This window comes from Balaenoptera borealis (assembly GCF_965194805.1).
Source record: "Balaenoptera borealis genome assembly, chromosome: 11".
In the NCBI taxonomy this organism is placed as follows: domain Eukaryota; kingdom Metazoa; phylum Chordata; class Mammalia; order Artiodactyla; family Balaenopteridae; genus Balaenoptera; species Balaenoptera borealis.
The window spans coordinates 98,067,839-98,094,473 of record NC_138868.1 but is presented as its reverse complement, the minus strand read 5'-3'; the positions used below and the strand labels follow the sequence as shown (position 1 = coordinate 98,094,473).

The window sequence follows — 26,635 nt, the reverse complement described above, 5'->3', positions numbered from 1 at the left end:
TTGTAGTAGTGTCTTTTCTGTCTGTTGCTATGCATATTTTAAGTTACTGAATGCTTTTTGAAAAGAGGTAGTTTCAGTTTTGACCACCTGCAGTAAGTTAGGCATTACTTCACAGTTCAGAGAGTAGCAGTCTCTCCTTGGAGAGTTCTTGCCTATCACAAAGAAAAGCTGTGCCCTTTATTGGCTAAAGTAGCAGTGTTCAAAACCAGCTGGTAAATTTGGGATTGACTGGATAAAGGTTCAATACTATTAAAGGATTAATACTATATTGTGAGCCATGATGCTTTTCCAATATGCAATCATCTTTTGCTTAACGTCAGCTGGTATTCCATGTTGTGCAATGGCTGCAAAGAGAGTTACAACGGATTTAGAAACATACCAATGAGACACTCATAGATGGTAAGAACCCCAGGAAAAGCCAATGAATGATTAAGTCGCTCCCAAATCCTCAATAAAGTGGCTCAAGATGACAGACTGATACCAATCACTTGTATTTATTTCAGGACATAATATACTATTTTGACCCATGGACGATACTAAACTATAATCCTGTTAAGTATCTATAGGATATTTTATTTTTGTAAAGATAGGTCCTTAAAAAAAAAAAAGACAGATTAATAACATATCAAAATTAGATTAAAAACATAGGTCATTGCTTTCATTCTCTGTCCTAGTGTTAAAGATGTTACAAAGACACACAGAATATCACCCGGCTGGTTTCTTTTGGGGAAGCTATATTCAAGTTGACAAAAAGTACCCCTACATTTACAGACACAGCTGTTGCCAAAGGGGTCTTTCTCTGATTTTAGCAAAGAAAAACAGTCCAAATTGTATTCTTTATACTAGGTGATTTAACTAGTATATAACATGCTTGGCACATGGTATTATTTTTCTCCTACTGGAACAAGTTCTTGTTTTCTCAAAGCCTTTCCCCAACTTTTCTAAAATTAAGCTTAAATATCATTTATTTCAAGCCTTCAAAGTAAAATGCTATCCTCATATATACATGCACCAGGTTGGTATATTCATATCTATCCTTTCCAATTGCAGGCTAAGCAAAGACATGCATTTAGAGCTGTATTAATGTATTAAAGCAAAAGACAACCCAACTTAATATCAAGAGAAATTGTGACCTTCCATGTAGTGCTTGACAGAGAAACACTGATTTTGACACATTGTCTTATTTTATTCAAATAGCAGTCTGCTCACACATGGTCCAAGAACACCCAAATAACAAAGCAAAGATTGGTCTTCAAACATTATAGCCAATGATGCCACGCTTGCCTATGATCTCGCCAACATAAAACCACATCCACACCTCAGTGGCCACCAAACCATTCAGTAGAGCTTCCTGAAAAAAGAAGCACAAATTTTAATGTACATTTTTTTCTTATATATTTAAAACTATTCTTTTCCAGGATTAAGTGACAGAGAATATAAGGATGCTATTCAAATTAAAGGGCAGTTTTAGTCAAAGTCAAGAATTACTGATGTTAACTTTAACTGCTGAGAACCCCTGAACTTTCAATTATGTAAGGTAAGTAGGCCAGAGCTTATAAATTCTTTCAAAGCATTCTTTAAAGACCTGAACTGACTTAACCCTTTCATTATTAGTTTATGAGACACTTTATGAGCCCTAAAACAACCCACATCCTGGAAATAGCTGCCACATTTAGACAGGGCATTCATATGAAAGGATGCCTATAGGAAGGCAAGTCTCTGAACAGACATTTCTGTCTGGCCAAAGAAAATCTGTTGAAAGATGAAGGGCTCTATCTTCCCCTTTAGACATAATTTTTATTCATTTATTATTTGGTTTAATTCTTTCCAAGTATTCAGTAGTTTCCCAGATCAATGTTTTATTGCCCTAAAGAGAAAAAGTACACACACACAGTTCCAGAAAACAGCAGTTCACACAAGCACAAATATGGATCTTGAAACGCCAGTTGAAAAAAATACCTTTCCACAACAAAACTGGGCCTTTTCCTTTCAGCACCTGGAAGTGAATTTGTTCCAACTCTTTTTTCTTTTTTTTTTTTGGCTGTGCTGAGCAGCATGTGGGATCTTAGTTCCCTGACCAGGGACAGAACCTGTGCCCCCTGCACTGGGAGCACAGAGGAGTCTTAACCACTGGACCGCCAGGGAAGTCCTCAAGTTCCAATTCTTTAGAATTCTTAAGTCTTTAGATTTTATCTCCACCCTTCATATTATATTATATGCTTCTAGGTTTTGGTATTTTTACCCTCCATGAGTCTTAGCTGCTTGACTGTGATATAGACCAAGAGATCTTTTGGCCAAACTGGGGATAGTTTTAGGACTACAGACAAAAAAAGTACAGAATCAGCAAAGCAAGCCATTCTATTTAGTACACTAAACAAACAGGAAAGGAAAAAAAAAAGCTGCCCAGTAAAAATGATCACTTCTTTGTTATAAGATTAATAGGAAACTAAGACATAAAACAGCCCAATTATTTCAACCCAGATGACAAAATTACAAAGGTAAGTATCTTTCTTCGCAGTCAAAAAAGAGATTATCTCTCATTATGTTGGTTTCAGCCTCACTGAAAAATACATATATTAATCAAAACAATCAGAAAAATCCCAAGGGGAGACATTTTCTTTTACGCACATACGTTTTCATTTAGCCCATAGTTACCTTAACTGTGAGCTGTTTGAAGCTACCAGTTTGAGCACTATTGATAATTTTTTTCAAGCTCTGAATAGCTGTAGGGATCTCAGCAGGGGTTGGAGGAACCAGCTCAACCTTGGCATAGTGCCAAAATGTGGCCAATCGAGGCTTCGAGTAAGTCACAGCAGCTGGAAAACAAAACAAAACAAAAAACCAGGATGAACTCACTAGAGACCGAAAGAAGCAGATGTGTGGGCTGGACACAAATATTTATTCATGCATCACATTCATTCAATGCTTGTACCAAATGTGCACCCGGTGTGAAAAGTCAAAGCTGCTCCCTGGAAACCAGGGGCTTTTAAAGATGCAGAACACCTGTGTCACAGGGCAGTTCAATGAGGCAGGAAGCTATAAGCACATTCAATTATGCCAGGACTTCACTAGTGGCCAGTACCAGAGTACTAGTACTTCATTTATGAATGGCAAATCTAGTTAACTATAAAGTTACTAGAAGTTGTGTTCAAAAACAAGAAAACAGCAGCAATGTAACCATATTGTCTTGTAGAGATCAAAAAATTTGGAGGGAAGAGGTGCAGAAGGGGAGGGAAGGAGCTCTGTAGAATGGCATCCTTAAGAATAAGATTAAAACTTGTCACTATACTGGCCACAAATCCAGATGGAATTATACCAATTAGTACCCATTTTTGGTATCCTCATCAATATGTGCTGGATTAACAAAGGCACAGCTGCTCCTCCTTCAAAATACCACAAATAATAAAAATAAAGCCTACAGGTAATGTTAAGAGCAGCCAAAACTTAACTCTGTTATTAAGCTGAAATTCCTCAAGGTATTTACTATTTCAGGAAAAAAAATTTTTAACAACCAGGGTAGATGTGAGACTGTGGTAGTGATTTCAGCAAAAGAAAAGGTATTTTATATAAAAAATTACAAGACAGCATGACAAAAATAGCACAAATACATGAACATCCATAAAGTGTCTACTGTTTAAAGACAGATAACCCAAAGCTCCTGGTACTTTCCCTATTATTAACTGCCTGTATTTAGGTTATTTCACTACTCTTAAAGTTACTATCTCCGTCATCCTCTGGCTTAGGGCCATGGGTAAATCTTTAAGTGGACCCAAAGCTCTAACAGATAGTTCTAAATAGAACTGCCAACGCCTGCGCTATCAAAGAGAACAAAGTCTTGTTTAACAGTCAACAGTCTTTAAAATTATCTTCAACATACAGATATATTCTTTATAAACAAACAAATCAGTACAATGTACACAAACACTGTACTTTAGTTGGTAAATTTGTTTCTCAGGGAGTTTAGGTTAAAAAGTTTGAAACTGCTTTACATGCATACAAGGGATGAACAAAATGTAAGTAAGTTAATGGTGGATGATGGGAGCCAGGTTTCTCACTGTAAGAGAGGGAAGTTACAGATGCGGAAAAAAAGAACAAACCCTGCGGTACTGGATTAGAGTTGGAGACATTCATTATGAACCTATGTTTAGTTTTATATACAGATTGATCAATAAGAAACAATTATAGTTGACCTTTGAACTGCACAGGTCCACTTATATGTGGATGTTTTTCAATAAATATGTACTACGGTACTTCACGATCCGAGGTTGGTTGAATGCATGGATGTGGAACTGTGGATATGGAGGGCCAACTGTAAAGTTAAAGTCGGATTTTCAACTGCATGGGGGTCAGCGTCCCTAATCCCCACATTGTTCAATGGTCGTGTGTGTGTGTGTGTGTGTGTGTGTGTGTGTGTGTGTGTATACACACCCATGGGTGAGTATACAGATGGTCCCCAATTTTTGATGGTTCAACTTATCATTTTTCAACTTTACAGTGTGAAAGTGATATACATTCAGTAAAAATGATACTTTGAATTTTGATCTTTTCCCAGGCTAGCAATAGTGGGTACCATACTTTTTTGTAATGCTGGGCAGTGGTGGCAAGCTGCAGTTAGTCTATCATGTGATATGAGGGTAAACAACCAACACACAACCATTCTGTTTTTCACTTTCAGTACAGTACTCAATAAATTACGTGAGATATTCAACACTGTTTTATAAAATAGGCTTTGTGGTAGGTGATTCTGCCCAACCGTAGGCTAATGTAAGTATTCTGAGCACGATTAAGGTAGGCTAGGCTAAGTTATGATGTTTGGTAGGTTAGGTGTAATAAATGCATTTTTCGACTTACAATATTCTCAACTTGTGATAGGTTTACTGGTACGTAATTTTATTCTAAGTAGAGGAATATCTATATGCACACACCTCCTTGTCCACTGAGAGGGCCTAGAGGCAATGATATTCTAGTACAACAGTCCCCCCACATCTGTGATTTTGCTTTCCATAGTTTCAGTCAACCACTGTCCGAAAATATTAAATGAAAAATTCCAGAAATAGACAATCCATAAGTTTTAAGTTGTGTGCCTTTCTGAGTAGTGTGATGAAATTTCGTGCTGTCCCTGTTCCATCCTAATGCTGTGTCACAATGCCTACATCATCTGCCCCACCTCATCCTATCATGTAGGCATTATAACATCTCACTCATCAGAAGGGTGAGTACAGTACAATAAGATATTCTGAGAGACAGCTCCCCTCACATAACTTTTATTGCAGTATTTTAATTGTTCTGTATTATTAGTTATTGTTGTTAATCTTTTACTGTGCCTATGATAAAGGCACAGTATCATAGGTATGTATGTATAGGAAAAAACAGCATATATAGGATTCAGTACTATCTGTGGTTTCAGGCATCCACTGGAGGTCTTGGAACTTACATTCCATGAATAAGGGGTAACTAGCATAGTCTAGCGGCAAGGAACATATCCAGTACCTAGACCTTAGTTTCAAAATACAATTGTCCAGTAAAAGGAACTAGGGTTCCTTGGAGAAATGGCTAATTCTAAGGCTGGGGCAGGGGATACATAAGATGAATCTGGGGAATTCCCTGGCGGTCCAGTGGTTAGGACTCAGCGTTTTCGCTGCCGGGGCCCGGGTTCAATCGCTGGTCAGGGAACTAAGATCCTGCAAGCCATGTGGCATGGCAGGGGAAGAAAAAAAAAAAGTCTGAAGCATCTTGTAGTACCAGAAAGTAAAGGGGAATGTCGAAGGGACAGAGGTGCCAAAGTGACAGTTCTCAATGACCAAAGCTGGAACAATGTGAGCAACAAAATAAATAACATACTACTGTACTACTGGAGGTACAAAGTTTGAAATAAATGTACGTGAGTCCATACAATAAATGACTGAATAAAAAAATGGGGAAGAAGAGACAAATCTTTCTCACAGAAGAATTCTATTTAAATGTGTGTAAATATTCCCTCTTACAGGAGATAGAATCCTGTCCCTGCCTCCCCTAATTTAGTTACTTGCTTCTAAAGAATATAGTATGGAAAGGAAAAAACAGTAACTTTAGGAGAAACCTAGTGAAACTACCTTAACCAAGTGATGAAAGCTAACTTCACTAGTGATGTTATATGGATATCACTTACATCATGATATGTGATTAGGGGACTTCATTTTTGTGGTATTCTTTCTCAAAATCCACAGCTCCAGGGACTTCCCTGGCGGTCCAGCGGTTAAGACCCTGCACTTGCACTGCAGGGGGCGCGGGTTCAAACCCACATGCTGCGAGGTGTGGCCAAAGAAAAAAAAAAAAGAAAAAGAAAAAAACAACAACAGCCCCATAGCTCCAGACTAATCATGACAAAGACACCAGACAAATTCAAAATGGGGAACATCTTTAAAGGATACCTAGACAGATACCTACACAGACATCCTGAGACTGTCAAGGTCATGAAAGGTAAGGAAAGGTTGGGAAACTGTCACACAGGAGACTAGAGAGATAGACAACTCATTGCACTGTGGTACCCTGGAGTGGTTGCTGGAACATAAAAGAGATTAACTGGAAAAACTGGTGAAATCCAAATAAAGTCTCAAGTTTAGTTAATAGGAAAAAAAACAAAAACCAAAAAAAACCCCCAGACTCTATGACCTTTCCGGGGAAGTTTGATGAATAAAAATTACTTATTTCTGTAAGCTTCTTTGTCCTCCAGGAGAATTAACAGATACAGTTAGCAACATTTTAGATATTTAACATTAACACTTAATACACTAAGTTACGAAGCAAAATACAGCTCCACTTTAACATTCTGGCCCCAGTTGAGTTCTCCTTTCTGAGTACTTCTGGAAGAATACCAACCTATATCTTTCAATTATTCATGGTAATAGAGAAAATGGTTGATATATTTCATAATTATTTTCATATTACTTTTTTTTGGTAAATTATCATTAAAATTAGTTTGCAATTCCCCAAGATGCACCACCGAAAAGATGTGAAAGCCCTGGGAGGAGAAGAAAAATCCACTTGAAATTAAAAAAAATTTGCCTCAAATCATCCACAAAGTCCAAATAATCAAGCTACTATTCCTTCTCCTTGTATTACGTAAAAATGTAGAGCTTTATCTTAGTCAAGTTGTAAACTTAAGTTCTTTGGTGAAGTGTGTAAACGGATAATAGTAGTGGACTGTGGGGTTCCGTAGGAGAAGAGAATCAAGTATTTACAGTATCTGACACTGTCAGGCATTCGGTAACTCATTGTTCGACTGCTGATGGAGAAAAGGGAGGAGACAACGAAGAAAATTTGAGCGAAAGCCGTTCAGAGATCTGCGCTTCAACCACTTACTAGAATATAGCACATCTAGCGAAGAAGCTTCCGTCTACTTAACTGATCTCACTACGGGGATAAAATGAATAGCTTGCTACCCAGCAGACAAATGAAATATTTACTGACATAAGACTACTACCCTGGGCTGTGACTACTCAGGGTTGTTCTGAAATACAGCGTTCTACCAGTAAGGCTGCATCCAGCTTTTTCAAACAGAAAATCCTCACGAACGCTAACCTATGGTAATAAACATTGCTCCTTACAAATATCCCTTCCTATGCTTACCGGGGCAGGAATATTCGTTCGTAAAGCTCAATTTCACCTAAAAATTCCCTTAGATTAAAGGTGAAGTATCTCAGAATCTAGCCAGGACAAAATGCAAAGGCAACGTTCCAAAGGTCACCCATCCTTAAAAATTCTGCAGACTTCCACATACTCCACTGAGAAGCAGACAAGCTGATGCGGCCGCATTTCTGTGCTTTCAAGTGTCTCTGCCTGCCGTCTCCCACGCTCTCCTAACTGAGCCATCCCCTCTCTATTCCTCCTCGTGGAGGTCGAAGGGCGTCATGGCGGCGGCTGCTGGGCGACCCCGGCTGCCTGCACACTCCTTCCGCTCGCTGTCGCGGTCAGAATTCAGAATTTCTAGGTTGTAGACAGAACCCAAGCCGCAGCCGCAGGCCTGGCCCGCGGAAAGCTTGAGAAGAGCCGCCAATCCGCCTCCTGCCCCCCACCCCCCACCCACGTTCAGGCCGTGCCCGCCGCGGCCCCCGCCGGCCGCTCCGGTGACCGCCGGCCGCGTCCTCCCCTCGGGCCTTCGCAGGCCTCTCCGCCCGCCCGGGTACCCGCGTCGGCGGGATGATGCCGCGCTCACCGCTGACCAGCGCCGGGGCCTTCTCCGCGAGGTTACGGACAAACTGGGCCATGGTTCTAGGACGGAAAGCCCGTCGCCCCGACTGGCCGGCTGAATGTCACCCTCCCGGAAGGACCTGCCGCAGGACCCCGTTCCGCTTCCAAGGTCAGGCCTCCCCTTTCCGCGCCGGTCCAAGATATTTAGGTGTCCTAGTATTTTTCCGGAATTCAGTGGGCCAATTCATTTTCTTCAGTCACAGATGAGAAAGTGGGTACGAGAAGATGAGACCAGAGAGCACGTAAAAAACAACGGAATTCCGCAGAGAAACAGGCATTTCTTGGGGCAGCCGCTCAGGGAAGTTCGAAAGGCCGGCGCGAGGAGGGAAGGCGCATGCGCCCTGCGGTGGCGCCGACCTCCACTTTTTTTTTTGCGCAGGGTGCTTTTGCAGCTTTTCAGAGAGAACGAGGCAAGTTAGGGCTGGAAGGCACCGCTGCGATTTTTCTAGGCCAACGTGATCGTCTTACAAAGGCAGAGAGGGTCCTAGGCCAAACACGGAAAGTTAGGGGCGGAGCAGGCGCCACACACCCTGTCAGCTGACTTAGCCCATTGCCTTTAGTTGATCTTTTGTAATCCTGGTCTTCCCCGCATCCTGTATTAGGATTGGAATCCAATTCCCCTAATTCCCTAACCAGCCGCAAGGCACTATGGGGATATAAGGAACAAAACCACATTTACTGAGGGCCTCCAGTCTGTCAGGCATTTTGGAATTTAAAGAAAGCCTGTGTGTTAGGGAGTGTGCCCATTTAAGACTGGCATTGGTAAATGGCCACAGTAGCTAGTGAGTGGCAGAGTTGGGATCTGATGAGGTTGCAATGTAAACAGAGAAGAGGCATTAGTATCGGATTAGGCGTGGTGCTGATCTGAGAAGACTTCCTAGAGAAGGAGATCCTTGGGTTGATGTATAACAGAACAGCTGTGTCCTACCGAGTTGAACTTTATAGTTAACATGACTGGAAGGAAAGATATACGTAGGGATGTGGCATTTGATGAGAAAAACACAATAAATAATGGATCCGGGGAAGCTGAGTAGAAGTAAAACTCTGATTGATGGAATGGTTAGAGGTGGAATGAAAAATTAGGAGTGATATCAAGGAGTCAAGAACAGCGCTTCAGTGAAGGAGTGATTCAGTTGCCTGATACTCCAGAGAAGTAAAATTAAGGATGAGGAAGTTAATGGAGCAATATAGAAACATTAGCTAGAGCAGTTTCAATTAGGATAGAAGCCAGAGTGAATGAGTGAAGAAATATGGCTATAAAGGAATACCAGCCAGAAAACCAAATATGAGATATGAAACTCAAGGGAGAGATTGAAGATCAAGAAGCGGGATTGACAAGATTCCTGATGAGGCTGGAAATAAGGTTGGAGGGATGAGCCTTGAAACTGTGGGGCCTTTTCCACAGATGGGATGATGGAAGAGAAGGTTGAAAGTGGAAATTCTGAAATCTATGAAGTAGAAGGCAAGGTCATCTGAGTGTGAGGGTTAAGTGGGAGGGTGGGAGAAAATCTAAGGAAAGAAGTTAAAGTTTGGAATAGCTGTTGTAGTTAAGGACACACAGGATTGTTGGTCGCACCACTCTAAAGTTTGTGTCATTTTTCTCCAACAGTAACCTGTAGCTGGGATATTGGAGCAGAGGGAAATGGTTGGGTTAATCTGGGCTGAGGTTTTGCATAGCAGAGGTGCAGAAACAAGGGGCAAGAAAGGGGAACTTGATAGTGAATGATTAAAATGAAAGACCTGGAGTTTAGACCAGATGAAGAAAAGTGAAGCCAAAAGTGAACTGCTTAGGAAGAAACATGCCCTGAGACTCATCTGAAGATAACTCCAGGGTCCAGAAGCCTGGTAAGGCAGGTTAGGTCAGTCAGGCCACACATTTGATACGACCTTTAACAAAAAGTCAAGTTCAGAGCCTTCTAAGTTTTCAGAGGGATTTCTGGAACTGCCACTAGCTTTTGATACTGTAATAAAGGCAGTGATAACAAAGGTTGTTAAGTCAGATGTTCATTTATTAAATACAAGCTTTGAACAAACACCCCCAGGCAAGTATGACAAGAAGTAACCTTCCTGGAATGTTCCAAAATACAGTTACGTTGATCAAGTTTTATTTCAATCAAACTTTTTGTTGTTTTGTTCTTCATTTTCTTTGTTTCTAGGTTCTTTTTCTTTTCCAAGCAGTTAGACCATGTGCATTATTTCCTCACATGACATCAACAGTGCAGCATCAGCCTCTGGCTTGTAAAGGCACCCAGTAGACTTATGCTCTGTGCAATGGCTGCTTAGTAACCAGCATCAAATAAAGTAATGAAGCTTTTGTAGAGTGTGATACCAAATAGCAACTGGCACCTTCACCTGCACCATTAAAAAACCTCTGACATTTCTTTGTTTTCACATATCCATTAAAAACTATATTAAAAACAAACAAACCCAGATTGCTTGATAAAACCTAATTTTCCAAGTTTAGTATTACCCTCTTAGTAAGCAATACTAGAGCTGATTAAAGAGTCTTCACTTTCCTATCATACGCTAGCAAAGCCAACACATAAAACTAGGTATGTCAGAAAGTCTGCTCTAATAGATTTAGAGCTTGCTTCCGAGTTCCAGAAAACACAAGCCCTCTTTAAGCTTCCGAGTGCACATATGCACCATGTTGTCTCACGATCATAATTTTTTAGTCTCATTTTTGGGATGTCTTAAATTACTTCAAGGAAAGGAAAAAGGCACAGAGGACACTTGGTTTCCTTACCAATAGTGGCCTTAAGCTATGCACTTGCCTTTGTGATGAGTTTATAGATATTCAGCAGCATTAATGGTGCCATAGCCATTCATAAAAAGTTTCAGGAAAAGAGATTTTTTTTTTTAAAACAAAACAAAAAACCTTGCCAGAAAAGGCTTACAATCTGAAGACTTAATACAGAAGTAGAATACAGACACAGATACAAGAGGCAGCATAGAGGTTGTTAACTAGAAAGCTGCTGGGAACAGCTGCCTTCTGAGGTTTTGTGCCCGTTTTTTCCTCCAATTTTCTCCTATAAAACTCTGGTCTTTTCCCCACTTCTTTTAAAAATGAAAATATCCTACTACATTGGGTTTGGAAGATAAATGCAAGTAAATTGAAGCTTATTTTATACAGTTCATTCTCAGAGAAGTAAAGGAGGATAATAAATATGAAATGAAGCTCATTTTAAGAAAATAAACAAATCCTGTCAACCCATGCCTTAAAGGCCCAGGGAGCATACTGAATTACTATCTTACATTCTGGCATTTGCGAGAGTCCTAGACTGCCTTTTTCATTTATAAGCACAGCAATAGGCAACATCTACTTTATATCTAGTGTGGGATGCCCTCTGACTTGAGGGTTTCCAGCTGATACCATCAAAAACACATCAAGGACTGCTTATAACAACTTGTGTTGGATTACCGTAAAACTACCATCTTATTTGAAAGAGGCCGTGGTTAACAATAATATCCTCTAAATGAAGCAATGACCCCTGTTTCTAGATCATACCACTTTTCTTGTTAGTTATATTTTCGGGCTTAGAGGGACAGTGATATAGACAGTCCCTAGGGGAATGTGCCTCACTCAGCGTGTTAAGCTGAACAACTGAGTAGGGAACTCAAGCTCAACTTGTCAAAGTGGGGCCCATCCATCTACTAACTGCATAGGGCTAAGTGGGTATTTAAAATGGTTTGTGGACAAGGTTGTGCTCAAATTCCTGCTCTGTTAATTGATGACCTAAGGCTGAGTTAGAAGCAGCTCTTAGAAGTCAGGTCATAAGCCTAAACAAACGTTAACTATATACATTTTACAGTCTCAGAACTTTGTCTAGAATAAGTGTTAGTAAACATGGCCACACACTGCATACATCTTACCATGGAAGAGACAATATAAAGTGGTACTCTGTTTACACTAGACCAATATAAAAATGTACATGGTGTGTGTATGTAGGTGTGTATATATATATACTGAGATATACTGCTGCTATTAGTGTCTTAAAATGACATTTTTCATAGTTACAATGTTTGTTGCCTAACTTTTCTACTCAAGCCTAGTCCTTGATTTCCAGTAGATGAAAAGGGCCCAACAGCCTTCTTTTTTCACCTCGGAATTTTCTGAATAAAGTGTCAAAACTGCAAATTTGTTCTACCAATCCTCCTAAAAATATTATAGGGCTAAATTTTCTGTGGTAATGACAACTCCATGGGGGAGTGTTTGGCCTCCAAGGTATCTCTGAGTTACAAGATAACACAAAACTAAGAGCTACCAACTGAAGTTGCATAAGATTCCTTTTTTCATGTCATCTTTCAACTTATTCAAAAATCTACTCAAACATCAAGGTATCTGCTTTTATACAAAATGTTATTCTGTAACATTGCAGAGCTGTAACAAGGAAAAGGGCTGAAGTCTGGGTCACAAAGTCTAGTAAATACCTTGATAACACAGGACATTCTGATATCAGCTGTCACTGAAATATGTGACATCATACACTTAAAAGCAGTGCTCACCAAAGATGTTTGAGCAGTTCTTGGAAGAGAAATAGTAAGGTGGCAGGAGGTTTTAGTAGTTGAAGTTAATGTAATTTAAGGTAAGAAAAGGAAGAAGAAAGAACAGGAAGAGATATAACAAAGGGTAAAAATTAGTGATGATTTCCAAACGTGGTGATGCTATAAGTATAATTTCCTGCAAGCCAGCACTGTAAAGTTCTTAGGAATTTTAATTATCATAATATGAGAAAGCACAGTTCTCTAATTTAGTAAAGGGTGAAGAAAAAAAAAGAAAGCAAGAAAAAGGAAAGGAACAGAACCAGAAAGAGAGAAACCACAAACAATTGTTTATCTACACTCTGGGGTTGGTTTTTGGTTTCTTTAGGTCACAGTATTTATTCAAGTTGCTCCTTTTGTTGTTGTTTCCTCTCTGCGAGCCACCGTTGGATTTTTTCTTTTAGTTCTGTGTTTGGCCGGATCTGGTCCATGGTGAGGGGACTACGGTTAAAGGGATCTGTTTGGTCACTGAGACAAAGAGAAAAAGAGAAATGGGGTTATTTCCGTAAGTTCTAACATCTTCAGCCAAAAAGAGAATACCTAGGCATCTCACCTTGAGCCTGAAGCTAGAGTGTATTATGATTCTGAATCAAGTGCTGACTTGAGGTTAGAAAGAATGGGATGAGAGAGAGTGATTTGGGAGGTTTTTTGGTTTTTTTGCAGATTTTTTAGCTACTTTGTCTCTCTGCTTAACAAACTTTATCTCAGCATTGCTCTTCAGATGGTATTTGATTCCATTTCCCCAAGACAGAGACCCTATAACAATCATGTCAGCATAAAGAGCTGTTTGTAGTTTTAGTGACAGACTCTTGAAACAGTATAAGGTGTTAAGGGATAAAGCTTTGTAGGTTGACACTGGATTTAGCTAGCTGATTGCTCTTCAAGTAAATGCAGATTATGGCTTCCTCATAGGTAAGATGATATACCTTCTCTCTGTATTCTGAAGCCACGATAAAAATATAAATTCTCACTGACACTTTGGAAAAGACATACTACCCAGCACAGTATCATGCATATAGCGAGTGCTTAATACCAAATACCATCAAGTAGAACATCCTTTTTTCCAATATTTAAAAAACATTATTTCCCTAGATCTGGGTCAACTTATATAACTTCATTTTAAATAGGCAGAGTCTCTCAGTACCCATTTCTTTCTAATGCTGCACTTAGAATAGGCAGGCTGGGGAAAACTTGTAGTCACCATGGCTGAGTCCAACAGCTGCAGCAGAATGTGGGTAAACCCATACGATGAGTGTAAAACCTGAATTTTTTTTTTTAAATCTGTCTTTTATATTTTTACAACTAAAGTAAAATTAAAACAATTTCATGTCAACTTATACTCCAGGTTGACATATTTTATAATTGATAGAAATTATTTCCTTGAGGAAGGAAGAGGTAAGGTTAGCTCCAGCATTTCTCAACAGGTGTCTTGTTTTGGATGTTGAAATCCTTAACAATCAAGTGATATACTTCTACCAAAATGCCTCCTCAACACAATACGTTAATAAATCAACAATGTGGAGTACCTACTGGGTGCACAGTACTGTACTGGGAGAAAAAGATGATAGCAGACAAATGTACACCTGTACTCTTGAGGCTGCTTTTGGGGGCTGGCTTACCTGAGCAAATGTCTGGCAATGGTGGATCTATCCACAGTGACTCTGGAAGACGGCAGCACCACAGGGTCAGACATCAGTGTGCTCATGATGGGATCCAGAAACTCATCACAGGCATCTGCATAGGTCTCCTCTTCCTGTTGTTGGAGGTCTGCTAGAGACTGAGCACAAATACCGGGTAGTTACGGGGAAATCACAGAAGCAGCTGAACTCAAAATGCTCAGTGACTATACCTTAATCTTCAAGGGTTATTGTTAGTAACCCTTTACGGCGACAGTAACAATTCTCAGCTTTATGTTCGAAACAAGCCAATATGGATACTATAGGAGCAAATTTAACATTCAGCCCCAACTCTGAATCTTCAGTTTGGCTCAGCTGCTAGCAGCCATGACCAGAAATGGATTTAAATGTTAACAGGGAAAAAAAAACCACACCACGCACAACATCCATCCTTCTGACAACAGCCCGGCTGTAAGGGGTGGGGGTTGGAGGGGGTTATTATTCGTATAATTACAGAGTTACTCATGCAGTCTGTGTATGAAAAGCAGTTTCCGGTTTTAGGTACAAACAGGTATGGGAATTTAAAAGTGGCTTCAACATCTGATTGAACTTTAGTTCCTCAGCGATCCATCTGCCTAAGCTCTAGGCAAAGATGAAGCCCAATTCAATAAATAAGTAACTCAATGAAGGGAAGACTGTTATCAATTAGGAAGGTTCTCCATTAGACTCCGTGCCATAATTTTTCCTTCTTCATAAATGCAAATGAAGCTGCTCCAACGAAAGGGATTAGCTGAGTACAATACAGTATTTTAATCTTTAAAATGTATGGCCATTCCTATATAAGCCAACTACCAACTACAAATAGAGAGAACAGAGAAAAATCAATAAAAATCAATGACTAAAAGATACTAATCTTGAATTGTATTCTGAAAAGTTCTGCATTAATATTGTAGATTTTCAAATCTATTGGTAACACTGTACATAGAAGTTTTCATAAAAACAGCCTATTAAAAATCTGTAAATTGTTTTTAGTAGAAGCTTCTTATTTTTCTGTTCTCACCCTCATATTGAAAAGAGTAGTACTATTAAAGAATATGGTAGTTTAGCTATTGACTAATCAGGAAGAATCAGCTATATGTATTTTCTCAACGCAATACTCTTTTCCCCCCTCAAATTGGATAAAAAAGCAGAACGGCTGAGTTGACATGATTTTTATTGAACATGTTAATAAGCAAATTATCCTCCTCCTTACCTTGATTCTCTCTGCTAAGTTGCTGAAAGCCACAATCATATTCCCAGGCTTATTTATTTTCTTCAGGACTCGGACTGTCTGTGCAAAGAGAGTTGGGGAATAGGAACGTCCATCCTTGGGCACAGTGGCACAGAAATTCTCCTCATCCCTAGAAGGTCAGCACCAGAAAGAAACTGAGCATCAGAGGATAGGTCAAAGAGGGCAATACGGATGGGTTGAGGAACAAAGTTCCCCATCACTTATATACCATGAATGTTCTTTTGATATAGAATGATTTCTTCTAATTTTTAGGAAGGAAGTCTTATCAAGTATCGCATGGCCTTAAAAATATACTGCTTTACCAAACAATGGAACAATCAGTAAAGTTTATCTTTGCACAGATCAAGGCAGAATGTTGGAAATTCCAAATAACGTCCCACAGGTCATACAAAATCTCATTATTTAAAACTATAGAAGATTCCTTCATCAGCCAACTAGAAACAAACCATTTCCTTTCTATTTCCACATAACTACCAGCTAGTCATTCCATTGTCAAAACCCCCAGTTAAAACATGAGCAAGGCCTCTGGCCTGCCCAATTTAAATCTCAGGTACCCAAGATTTAAGTAGATGGTGCAGATATCTGAAACGAGCTGCTGGGGTTTGAAGTCAAATTCACTGAAGTCCTTGACTTTTAAGGCCCCCATCTTGGGGCCAACCAGGTGCTGCAGGAAGTAGTTCAGCATGGAGATGATGCGCTCGGCCAGGAAAGGATGCACAAAGAGGGATTTGATCTCTGGAAAAAAAACCAAAGTCTGTGAAAACTCAAGCCATTAGCAATCTTCAACTTACAATGTCTTAGAGTTTTACTTGGAGACCTCTGGGGACTGCTATTTTTTAAAATACATTTTCATCGCAGTAATATTAGACAAGGAAAAGCAAACAAACAAAATATAAAAACTACTACTCAGATGTGAACACTGTTAACATTTTGCTAATATATCCTTCTAGTTTTTCTGTCCATATTTACATACATATACATTTATAAAACAAAATGACTATCATATTGTACATATTCTGTAACTTACTTTTTTCATTAACGATATCGTAAATACCTTACCATTTCAGTAAATATTGGTTCTTGTGCTGTCCAACATGGTAGCCGCTGGCCACATGTGACTATTTAAATTAATTAAAATTAAATTAAAAATTCAGTTTTTCAGATACACTAGCCACATTTCAAGTGTTCAATGGCCACATGTGGCTAGTATCTATAGTATTGGACAGTCCAGATTTATAAAACATTTCCATCACATAAAGTTCTATAGGATAGTGACGATTCATACCCTTTTTAATGGCCACATAGTTTTCCAATGTGCGACTGCACCATGAGTTATTTATTTACTCTATCTTTATTGCTGGACATTATGACTGTTTTCAATTTTTTCCTATTATAAGCGTTTCACTAATTGATGAACTTCACTGTGTACATATCTTGTAGACATTACTTCCTACAACAAATTTGTAAGGAACTGCTAGGTCACAGCATGAATGAATGAACGAATGAATGAATGAATAAATAAATAAATAAATACCAAGTGCAACAAACCAAGTAGTATAAGGCTTGCTTAGTACTGCTGGCTCTTAATTTTTCAATTTTAGTCATTATCTGTTGACTCTACTACTGATGAGAGTTTAGCTCTCATTGCTGTCCCTCTTCCCCAAATACAAATTGCCCTAATATATAAACAAATCTTTTGTGAAATAATTTAGATTTTGTCATTAAGATTATGTAAATATCATATACAGCAGAGCCACAAAGTATTCTAATGATTATATATATACTTTTTAAAAAAAATTTTTAATTAAAAAAATTGTTTTATTTATTACTATTTCTGGCTGCATGGGTCTTTGTTGCTGCACACGGGCTTTCTCTAGTTGCAGCAAGCAGGGGCTACTCTTCGTTGTGATGCATGGGCTTCTTATTGCAGTGGTTTCTCTTGCTGCGGAGCATGGGCTCTAGGTGTGCGGGCTTCAGTAGTTGTGGCACGCAAGCTCAGTAGTTGTGGCTTGCGGGCTCTAGAGTGCAGGCTTAGTAGTTGTGGCGCACGGGCTTAGCTGCTCCACAGCATGTGGGATCTTCCCTGACCAGGGCGTGAACCCGTGTCCCCTGCACTGGCAGGCAGATTCTTAACCACTGTGCCGCCAGGAAAGTCCCAATACTTTTTAATACTTTTTTCCCCCCGCTTATTTTCAGAGTACCTATCATTAAATCTTTCGAAACTCTCCACCAGAAATGTAAAACTCTCAAAAATAGTTTTTGGAGATGTTCTTTCTGGAAGCTTCCATTCATCACTCCAATCTGGACTCCTTGTTTTATAGGCCTATGGTGTGGTCATACAAGCTACCTCTATCATCAGCCTGGGAACTTCCTTTGCATCTCTCTTACAGGATTCCACTTTCTTCCTTCATTTTGATGGAGTATATTTATCCTTTTGTAGCTTCTCAAAAGAGGGTACACCGGAAGTAAATCTGATACCTTCATATCTGAAGATGTCCTTACATTTTACCCTCAAACAGGGTAAAATTGTTTGGTTGGCTATAAGATTCTAGGCTGAAAAGATATTTTCCATCAGGACTGTGTTCCAGCTTCAAACGTCAGTGCTGTGAAATTCAAAGATGTTTTGATGCTTAAACCATTGTACATGACCTGATTTTTCTCTGGAACCTTTTAGGATGCTCTCTTTACCCTGATTTTCTGAAATGCCACAATGATATACACCTTAGTGCAGGGGTTTAAAAATTCCCTGTGCTGGGTACTTGGTGGCTCCTTTTAATTTAGACTCTCTTAGTTTTGGGGAATTTGGGGGGTATTATTTCTTTGATAACGTCCTCCATTTTTCTCTTTTGACACGTCCTAGATTGATCCTTAATTTTCTTGTTTTCTCTTCTAATTTCCATCTCTTTTTCTGTTCTACTTTCATGGAAGAGTTCCTTGAATTTATCTTCTAACCCTTCTACTGACTTTTCAAAATTTCTGAAGTTATATTTTCAATATCCAAGAGCTCCTTCTTGTTCTTTGCATAATCCCTTGTATTGCCTCTTTGTTTCTGTTTTACGTATGCTGTATCTTCTCTCATACCTCTGAGATTATAAAGATATTTTAAAGCAGCAGTCCCCAACCTTTTTGGCACTAGGGACCGGTTTCATGTAAGACAATTTTTCCACGGAGTGGGGGTGGGGGTGGGGTGATGGTTCAGGCGGCAATGCGAGTGATGGGGCGCGATGGGGAGCGGCAGATGAAGCTTCGCTCGCTCACCCGCCGTTCACCTCCTGCTGTGCGGCCCTGTTCCTAACAGGCTGTGGACCGATACTGGTCCGTGGCCTGGGGGTTGGGGACCCCTGTTTTAAAGAGTTTTCATGTGTTATCTGTGTTTCACATTAGAGGATTTCCTCAAATGTCTGGTGATCCTTGGTTGTCATTTCATATGTAATCAATATAAAAATTATTAATGAAAGGTTTTACTTTGTTTGTAAATACAAAGTCTTGCAGTGTGTATTTTCTACTTATATCACATCTCAATTCCGACTAGCCAAAGTTTAAATGCTTGAGAGCCACATGTGGCGGGTGGCTACTGAACTGGACAGTGCAGCTCTAGAGGGAGTAGAGATAAATATCTCTGTTTGATCCACCACATTTAACCAGAGTTCAAGAATATTTTTTTTCAGGTAACACAAACACCCCCAGATACACTGATATGGCTAAGTTGTCCTCAAGAAAAATGATACTAACTTATGCTTTCTGGCAGCTGTGTGAGGACGACTATTTCCTCATTCCCATGTCAACAATGGACAACATCATTCTTTTTGAAGCTTCTCTAGTGATTCACTTCCTCTCAGACTGTGGAGGAGGATACTGTCACCAGAGCCTCAGTGGGCTGATCCCTCAAATGAAGCAGATCTTAACCACTGCATGTTTTGAGAAAGCAGTGTGTTGTATCCTTACCTGATGTCAGAAAGGCAAGGGTACCAATTGTTTCATTGGACATGATGTTATGGAAACGTGCCAGCTGTCCAAACATCTGTAGGCCAGCCTCCTTCTCTCGGCGGGCTTCTGGAGTCAGACTGTCCCATTCACCTCGGTCCTTCTCAATTTGTTGAATTTTTATCTTGCTCAAATACTACAGAAACCAGAGGTGGAAGGTATCAGAGAACAAAGTGTATTGAAGGGAAGATGATATTTAAGAGGTCCTATTTAAAATCTAGTCCACTAAGCTGGGAAAACCACGGACTATCTAAGAGACACGAGGCTTTATTTCTCAGCACAGGGCTGAAGTTTAAAAAGAAATTGCGGAGAGACTTCCCTGGCGGTCCAGTGGCTAAGACTCCATGCTCCCAATGCAGGGGACATGGGTTCGATCCCTGGTCGGGGAACTAAGAATCCTGCATGCCGCAAGGCACAGACTTAAAAAAAAGACGAAAAAAAAGACAAAAAAAGATAAAAAAGAAATTGTGGGAAAAATTGTTTCAGCCTGGGTAGACTTATGGGTAATTCCCCTGGAAATACTATAGTCTATGAAATAGAAATGAGGATAAATAGTATACGAAATATTGGTAAAAGCAATCAGGCTACAGGGAAAAAAAAGATGAAAGATGGAAAAAAAAAACCACCCCCCAAAACTGCTTATCAAAAAACAAAGCTCTATCAAATATGCAAAAATGTCTGGAAGGAGAACCATAAATATTTAAAACCCTCTACCTCTCACCACTCTTGCTGTTGTAGCAAGCATGTTAAACTTACAGTCCCATGAAAACGCCATCTGTGTCATTCTGTCACATAGCTCTTGCTTAGAAAGGTCTATTTATTACAGGACTTGTTTTCTAAGGCAACAGATCTAAAATCTTCAAGTATGGGATTATGAACAAGCAGGAACATTTTCTCACAAGTTAAATACAAGCTACTGGGAGATTGCTAATCAATACGAGGAATGTGTGGGCTATCCAACAGGCTACCCTCATGATTTACCTGCTTTGTCTCCCTTTGGGTCACTACCCTTTCTTACACCTGTCGCAGATAAGGGAAGTTTTTATAGGAGCAATAAGCAGCTCCACAAGGGATGGTTAAGCTGAAGGAACTGAGAGGCCCCCACGTGTATACTCTGTAAAACTCATGTTTCAGATATAGCTAAAGATTTGGGAGGCAGCGGACAGATGAAGAGTACTGATGACTTGGAGTCTTTATGTGAAAAAATAACCCAAACCAGAGATTTTTTTTTCAAATAGTGGTATAAAAGTCAGAAGCTTTTAGGAAAGAGGGCTAAGGATCATTGCCTTGGTCAGTCACTGTTACTAATGTCTTGGGATGGAAGAAAGTTGAAAGTCACTAACTGAATGAAGATCCTGTGATTTCTTTCTGTAGTGCTAGACTGATTAGTTCTGCCATTGTACCTTAGTTTGGCCTTTCACACTTTCTTTTCCACTCTCTGCCAAAATATCATCCTAGCTCATAAGGCCCTTGGTCTTGGTCTCTAATGGAACAATACCTATCAGACTCTACAAGGGCAAGGTTGGTGGTACATTACTACTTGCAAATTTTTGGTGTCCAAGACTGGTACTAGGGGGTTGCTAGCATAAGGATTGCTCTATTATGACTAAGAGGTAAAAAGTATGTATGACAGTATAAGGGCAGTTAAATCTGTTTGTTTGTTTGTTTGTTTGTTTACCTGTATGGCTTCATCCAAAAGGAAGATGGCATCGTTCATTAGCAGGTTAAGAAAGCGGAGGAAAAGTGGGGGATTCATGGCTTCTAAATTCTTAGAGGCATAGTCAGCCAAATCCTGTAAGTCCCAGCCCAAGAAAAAACCATTTTAGTACCGAATCACAACCCATTGGGGCTTATGTGGAGCAAAACTCAGATAACTCAACTTTGGTTTCACCAAAAACATTCTCACCTTAATGCTCTCTCGATAGGCATCTGTCCCCCACATGTACCTGAGGATGGGATACATGGGGCGGCGGTAATTAAACTTCTGCTCAAACTGATGGGGGTCTCCTGCAGTAAGGTAAGAGCAAAACATCAGCAAAGGTGGTGCTATTAGAGAAAAGGCAAGAGCTTATGTTTATGTGTAGCCATTTTATAAAAATTCTGAATGTTGTCAAGGCTACCGGTAAGACCTGCTGTGGGAGTTTATGAAGGCCTAGAGTCATAACCAAGTGTTTGCTTATCTCCTTACCGATAGAACAAGAGGGAGACATATAAACGATACAGTACTCAGAAAAGGACAAGGACTGAGCTGCAAAATAAAAGCCAAGGGAAACAAATGCTTCCATATCCAAACGTAGACTACTTATCAGACTTTGAATGAGGCCTCTGAGCTGGCCATTGTGGCAGTGCCAGCCATGTGCAGAATGGGCTACTAAAAGTAATCCCCACATTCTTCATGGATAACATCCCAACTGTGGGGCCAACTGGTTCTTGATTACTCTGAAAAATCAGGCCAGGAGCTAAAAATCTGAGGCTTATACTGCTTTTGACATGCCAGAAGTACCACCAGAGCTCTACAGGTTGGGTCATATAATAAAGGAGGGGCATGGGATTTGGAGTCAGGAGACTTAGGTTTTCCTTCTGGCTCCACTTAATGCAAGTCTCTTACTCTTTCTCAACTCCCACTTCCTCAGAAAACAAAACAGGAATTATAATACACCTTCTATTATTACAACCAAAGGGTCGTAGTGGCTGTATAATGAGATAACTGCAATGATTTATTGTGCAACTTCTTATATATTATAAAGATTTACATACACTGCCTCAACCATCACTTCAATCCCTTTTACAAATGAGGAAACTAAGTCTCGGAGGTAAGCAAGTAACAAAGTCAAAATTCAAATATGGAAAAACAGTCAGTAAAGTGTTAAATGTCTCTTTAATGTTAACTGTATTTATCACTGGCTGGTAGGACATCCCCTTTAAAAGGGGTCTTAAGTAACTGCTTTGCATATCTTGTTTACTGGTTGAGAGGGGGTACTGTTTACTCAGACATAGCATCTCAGGGTTACAGCTCAAAAGGGCATGAGAGAAAGGGAATGCTGCCTGCTGTTATTCTTAATCTAACAATTAAACTGTACGAGAGTTAGACCGTCTGGATAAGACAAAAGAATATCTCAATCAGCACATTGTCTCATTATCCACCATTCTGTAATTTTGAGGCAGAGAAAAATAAAGACCCGGGGTTTTAACTGGACAGACTAATTTATTTGAGTATGATTCTATCAAAAATTATAGTAAAGTTGTTAACAGTATGCGTTTTTCTTTTTTAAGGTGAGAGAGACCTGATTCTACTATAGTTGTATGACATAAATAATTTAATCTTTTTGAGCACCCATGTCTTCATAGGTAAATGGGGATAATAGAGTAAAACTTTCCAGATGGCAACAGATTAAGTAAACAATGTGAAAAAAAAGCACTTAGCATCAAGGGTAGCACATGGTAGTATTCAATAAATGATGGCTTATGATAGTTTCCTGACATTTAAAAACTGATCGGCGATGTATCAGTTTCTTGGTTCTAGACTGCTTTACCTGTAAACTCAATGTCCACAAAGACCTTGATTAGAGCTTCTGCAAGGTGGGATGCGTAGGGAAAGTTGCAGAACACACGTTTCCGGTGGAACACACTGGACAGCAAGGGATTTGGGGTCTGATCCATGTGGGGCATCACTGCTTCCAGCACCTCAGCGAGTTTGGCCCTTAGGTGGGGATTCTTCATCCTATGAATAGGGCAGAAAGCAAACTGAGCAGGCAGAAAATTTGACTCCCAAATTTATAACTATTCTCTCCATACGAGGAGTCAAAACATCATATATCATCTGTACAGAGAGTTACAGGAGAAAACACGACTCCGCAGTTTTAAGTCGGTCAATTTCTGGGGGATATGCAGAGTGTACCATTCAGCTCTTTAAGATCATCACAGCTTACCAATTACGAGGGTGAGTACTTAAGTTTCTATTTAATGCTCCGCCATTCTGTTTACTTCTCTATAACAATGCATGACTTACTATTTACTATTCTCTGACAGCTTCATCTGGGATAAACTTGCCTTTCCAAGCTTTCTGAGGCTAAGGGCCAGGATATTATTATTCCACGTTACTTATAATGCATACCATGTGCGCCTAATACTTGTTGACTTATGATTTTTCATTAGGTCTGCTCAGTTCAGTGAAGGACTGGCTTCTACCTATGTCTCACTGACACGGCTCAGGGGATTGTGGATCTCTTCTTTGTGCAGCAAATTCTCACTTACGTACGTACTGTTTCCTTTGGCCTACCACCAAAAAATCAGAGAAGCAACTCCACAGGTCAATGAGTGTCTTCCTTTGGGAAGGAGGACTAGAAGCTATGAATGGTAAGACTTGAGATCAGAGAGCATTTACCCAAGTTTACTGCTCATCCAACTCAGAATTTTAAGAGCAAACTTTGCTATCATACACTAGAAGATCATTAGCACCTGGCAAGGTCTCTGACATTAAGGTAACTATTTTAACCAGGGACTAGCAATGAAATTCCCATCAGGTACCTTATATGCAGGTTCAAATTCTCTGTGGGCAAAGTCCTTTGTTTATTATGCCTCTCAAGTGTGGGATTTTGGGCTACCCATAAGGATAGTCAGGTGATTCATTAATGTTAACACAACTTCTGAAGGCAAACCCTTATGATTCAGGCTTGTTTATTTCTTGGTTTAGAAGTCTTCTGAATGTTTTGCAGCTCTAAACTGTGACAGAGCCACGCTTTCAGCACTTCACCTTTCTATGCTTCCAGTGAAAATGGTGATAAAACGAAGGACGTGTTCCAGGGAATCTGCTGATGTCTCCAAGATGTCGTCGGCAAAGCGGCGGAGAAAAATGAGGAAATCACCCAAGTTATCTGCAAAAAATTCTGAGAAAGAAAATGTACACTGGAATTAGCCAAACATCTGACTCTTTGTATTATGCAATATTTAAATTCCTCCCTTTTACTCTACTCAGTGAAGGTTAAAAAAACCCCAAATGTCTTGTAGGTACTAGAAATGACGATAAATTAATATAGAATCTCCTTTGAATGTAAGTCAATTTTTATTTTTATCCAAGTAAACAGAATAGTAGAGACATAAAATGTTAACACACCAGTGCAGTTTAAGAAAGTATACTGATAGACATTATACTTCCACACTCAAGGTTAACTGTGCGTTAAAATAACCCTTTAGATGAAAAAGAATCTTGAATAGAAATGAATACGTTAGATGACTATGGTCTTCACTCTCCGGGGTCCTCCACTGGTCCTTGCCTTCTAGTATTTATGCCCTTGTATACCTCCTCCTACACTATTCCAGGGTAGAAGACACACTATGGGGCACACAGAAGTGATGGCATGTCATTTCTGTAATTAGGTTATAAAAGCCTACAGCTTCCATTTTGGTTCCCTGCTCTGAGGGAAGCCACCTGCCATACCGTTAGCAGTACTAAGGAGAGTCCTGTGTGGCCTGGAAAAGAAGCCAGCAAGCAACTGAGGTTTGCCAACAACCACACAACTAGGCTCGTAAGCAGATCCTCCAGCTCTGGTGGAGTCTTCAGATCCCCATGGCACTGGTGGGCAGCCTGGCTGCAACCTCGCGAGAGGCCAGAGTCAGAACCTTGCAGCTGAGCTACCCCTGGATCACTGACCCGTGGAAACTGTGTGTGATAATGTTTGTTGTGTTAAGTTGCTATGTTTTGGGGTGATTTGTGACTCAGCAATAGATGACCGGTACAGTGATCAAGAACATGTAACCTGATTTTGACGGACAGTTTCTGCCGACCCCTCACCAACATACATACATACATACACAATCTCACTTCTGGGTTAACCGAGAGGAGATGATTCTTTTTTTTTCTAAAGAATAGCACAGGGGGGTGGGTTAGACAGATAAATTTGTAAGTTGAACGACAAACAATAGTAATGATAGAAACTAACAGCTCTGAAAACCCTGACCGCACTTCATCCTTTGAAGACTATTTTCTTATCTGCACAGCAGTGGCGACACAATGCTGAGGAACAAGCTGTCAGTTCCCCCAGGCTTCAACCAACAGACATTACCTACAAGTTTGAGCTGTTTCTCCAAAAACAGCTGAATGATAACTAAGGAAGGATATTTTGAGGATTAAACTTCCAACGTGACCCAGTTAAACTTAGATGGCTATAAATAGGAAGCTCCCAAGGGAGAGCCTGCTTACCTGGCACGTAAGCCAAAGAACTGTAGCCATCTGGCAAAGGAAAAGTTAGCTCTATCGGCTGTGAGCCCTCATTGCCTATGGCCAGTTGAACTAGGAGAACAGCCATGGACACCTGCAAATTTAGGCAGTTTTGCAGCATTTGCGGCTCAGTCATGGCAGTCTTAGTAGAAAGATAGATGGTCATCAGTCGTTCAAACTGCTCTCGGAGGTTGTCAGCAGCAGGGCTAGAACTTTGCTGAGCATCCCGCCAGGCTACCTGCAGCCGATGCAGATTTTGGTTGATTTTTACCATCTGATCATGCAACCTGCCCCCAAGAAAGCAGAAAAGGCTGGGTCAGGAGGCTCATATAGGGACAGTTGAGTACAGACCGTTTTTTTTAATTTTAACATCTTTATTGGAGTATAATTGCTCTACAATGTTAATTTCTGCTGTATAGCAAAGTGAATCAGCTATACGTATACATATATCCCCATATCCCCTCCCTCTTGCACCTCCCTCCCATCCTCCCTTACAGACCATTTTTGAAAACCAAATCCTCACTTATTTATTCTATTATTCCCTTTTAGGATGTAGGGAGCTGCAGTTGTGATGACACAGAAGGCAATCACAGAAGTTATTGACAGGACAGAGGTGGGGGCATAGCACCGGGAAAATGTTACCAAGTGTTCAAGAATTGAATCTAATTACATAGATTAGTTGTCTTCGGCTGAAATGCACCATCCATAGAATGGCTCGGTTGAGCAGGGTGTAGATTGGGCTTTTATTATGTACAA

The 26,635-nt window shown here is 40.0% G+C and overlaps 2 protein-coding genes across 3 annotated transcripts in view; both read right to left on the bottom strand.

Annotated features, from left to right (window-relative positions):
• Positions 1-1,165: 1,165 nt before the first annotated feature.
• ATP5MG (ATP synthase membrane subunit g) lies at positions 1,166-8,353 on the bottom strand. The gene is made up of 3 exons (XM_082342834.1): positions 8,195-8,353; positions 2,656-2,816; positions 1,166-1,351 (listed from the first exon to the last, which is right to left on the bottom strand). The coding sequence occupies exons 1-3, from the start codon at positions 8,244-8,246 to the stop codon at positions 1,253-1,255; spliced, it is 312 nt and encodes a 103-aa protein (XP_082198960.1). The 5' UTR covers positions 8,247-8,353; the 3' UTR covers positions 1,166-1,252.
• A 1,864-nt stretch (positions 8,354-10,217) lies between these two features.
• The window catches only part of UBE4A (ubiquitination factor E4A), a 34,444-nt gene continuing 18,026 nt past the window's right edge, over positions 10,218-26,635 (bottom strand). For both annotated transcript variants that reach the window (XM_082342821.1, XM_082342822.1), the window contains 10 exons: positions 25,862-26,166; positions 24,416-24,548; positions 23,196-23,383; positions 21,569-21,669; positions 21,341-21,454; positions 19,624-19,798; positions 16,233-16,413; positions 15,640-15,787; positions 14,391-14,548; positions 10,218-13,239 (listed from right to left, as the gene is read on the bottom strand). In XM_082342821.1, coding sequence (XP_082198947.1) covers positions 13,110-13,239; positions 14,391-14,548; positions 15,640-15,787; positions 16,233-16,413; positions 19,624-19,798; positions 21,341-21,454; positions 21,569-21,669; positions 23,196-23,383; positions 24,416-24,548; positions 25,862-26,166 — 1,633 coding nt within the window. In that variant the 3' untranslated portion in view covers positions 10,218-13,109. The remainder of the gene's footprint in view (positions 13,240-14,390; positions 14,549-15,639; positions 15,788-16,232; positions 16,414-19,623; positions 19,799-21,340; positions 21,455-21,568; positions 21,670-23,195; positions 23,384-24,415; positions 24,549-25,861; positions 26,167-26,635) is intronic.

Bases quoted from the DNA above. Each gene is read 5' to 3' on its own strand.
- ATP5MG (XM_082342834.1), bottom strand. From the start codon at position 8,246: ATGGCCCAGTTTGTCCGTAACCTCGCGGAGAAGGCCCCGGCGCTGGTC. The intron at 2,817-8,194 runs GTGAGCGCGGCA...TTTGTTTTCCAG, and splicing joins GGCCCCGGCGCTGGTCAGCG to CTGCTGTGACTTACTCGAAG. The intron at 1,352-2,655 runs GTAACTATGGGC...TTCTTTTTTCAG, and splicing joins TCAAACAGCTCACAGTTAAG to GAAGCTCTACTGAATGGTTT.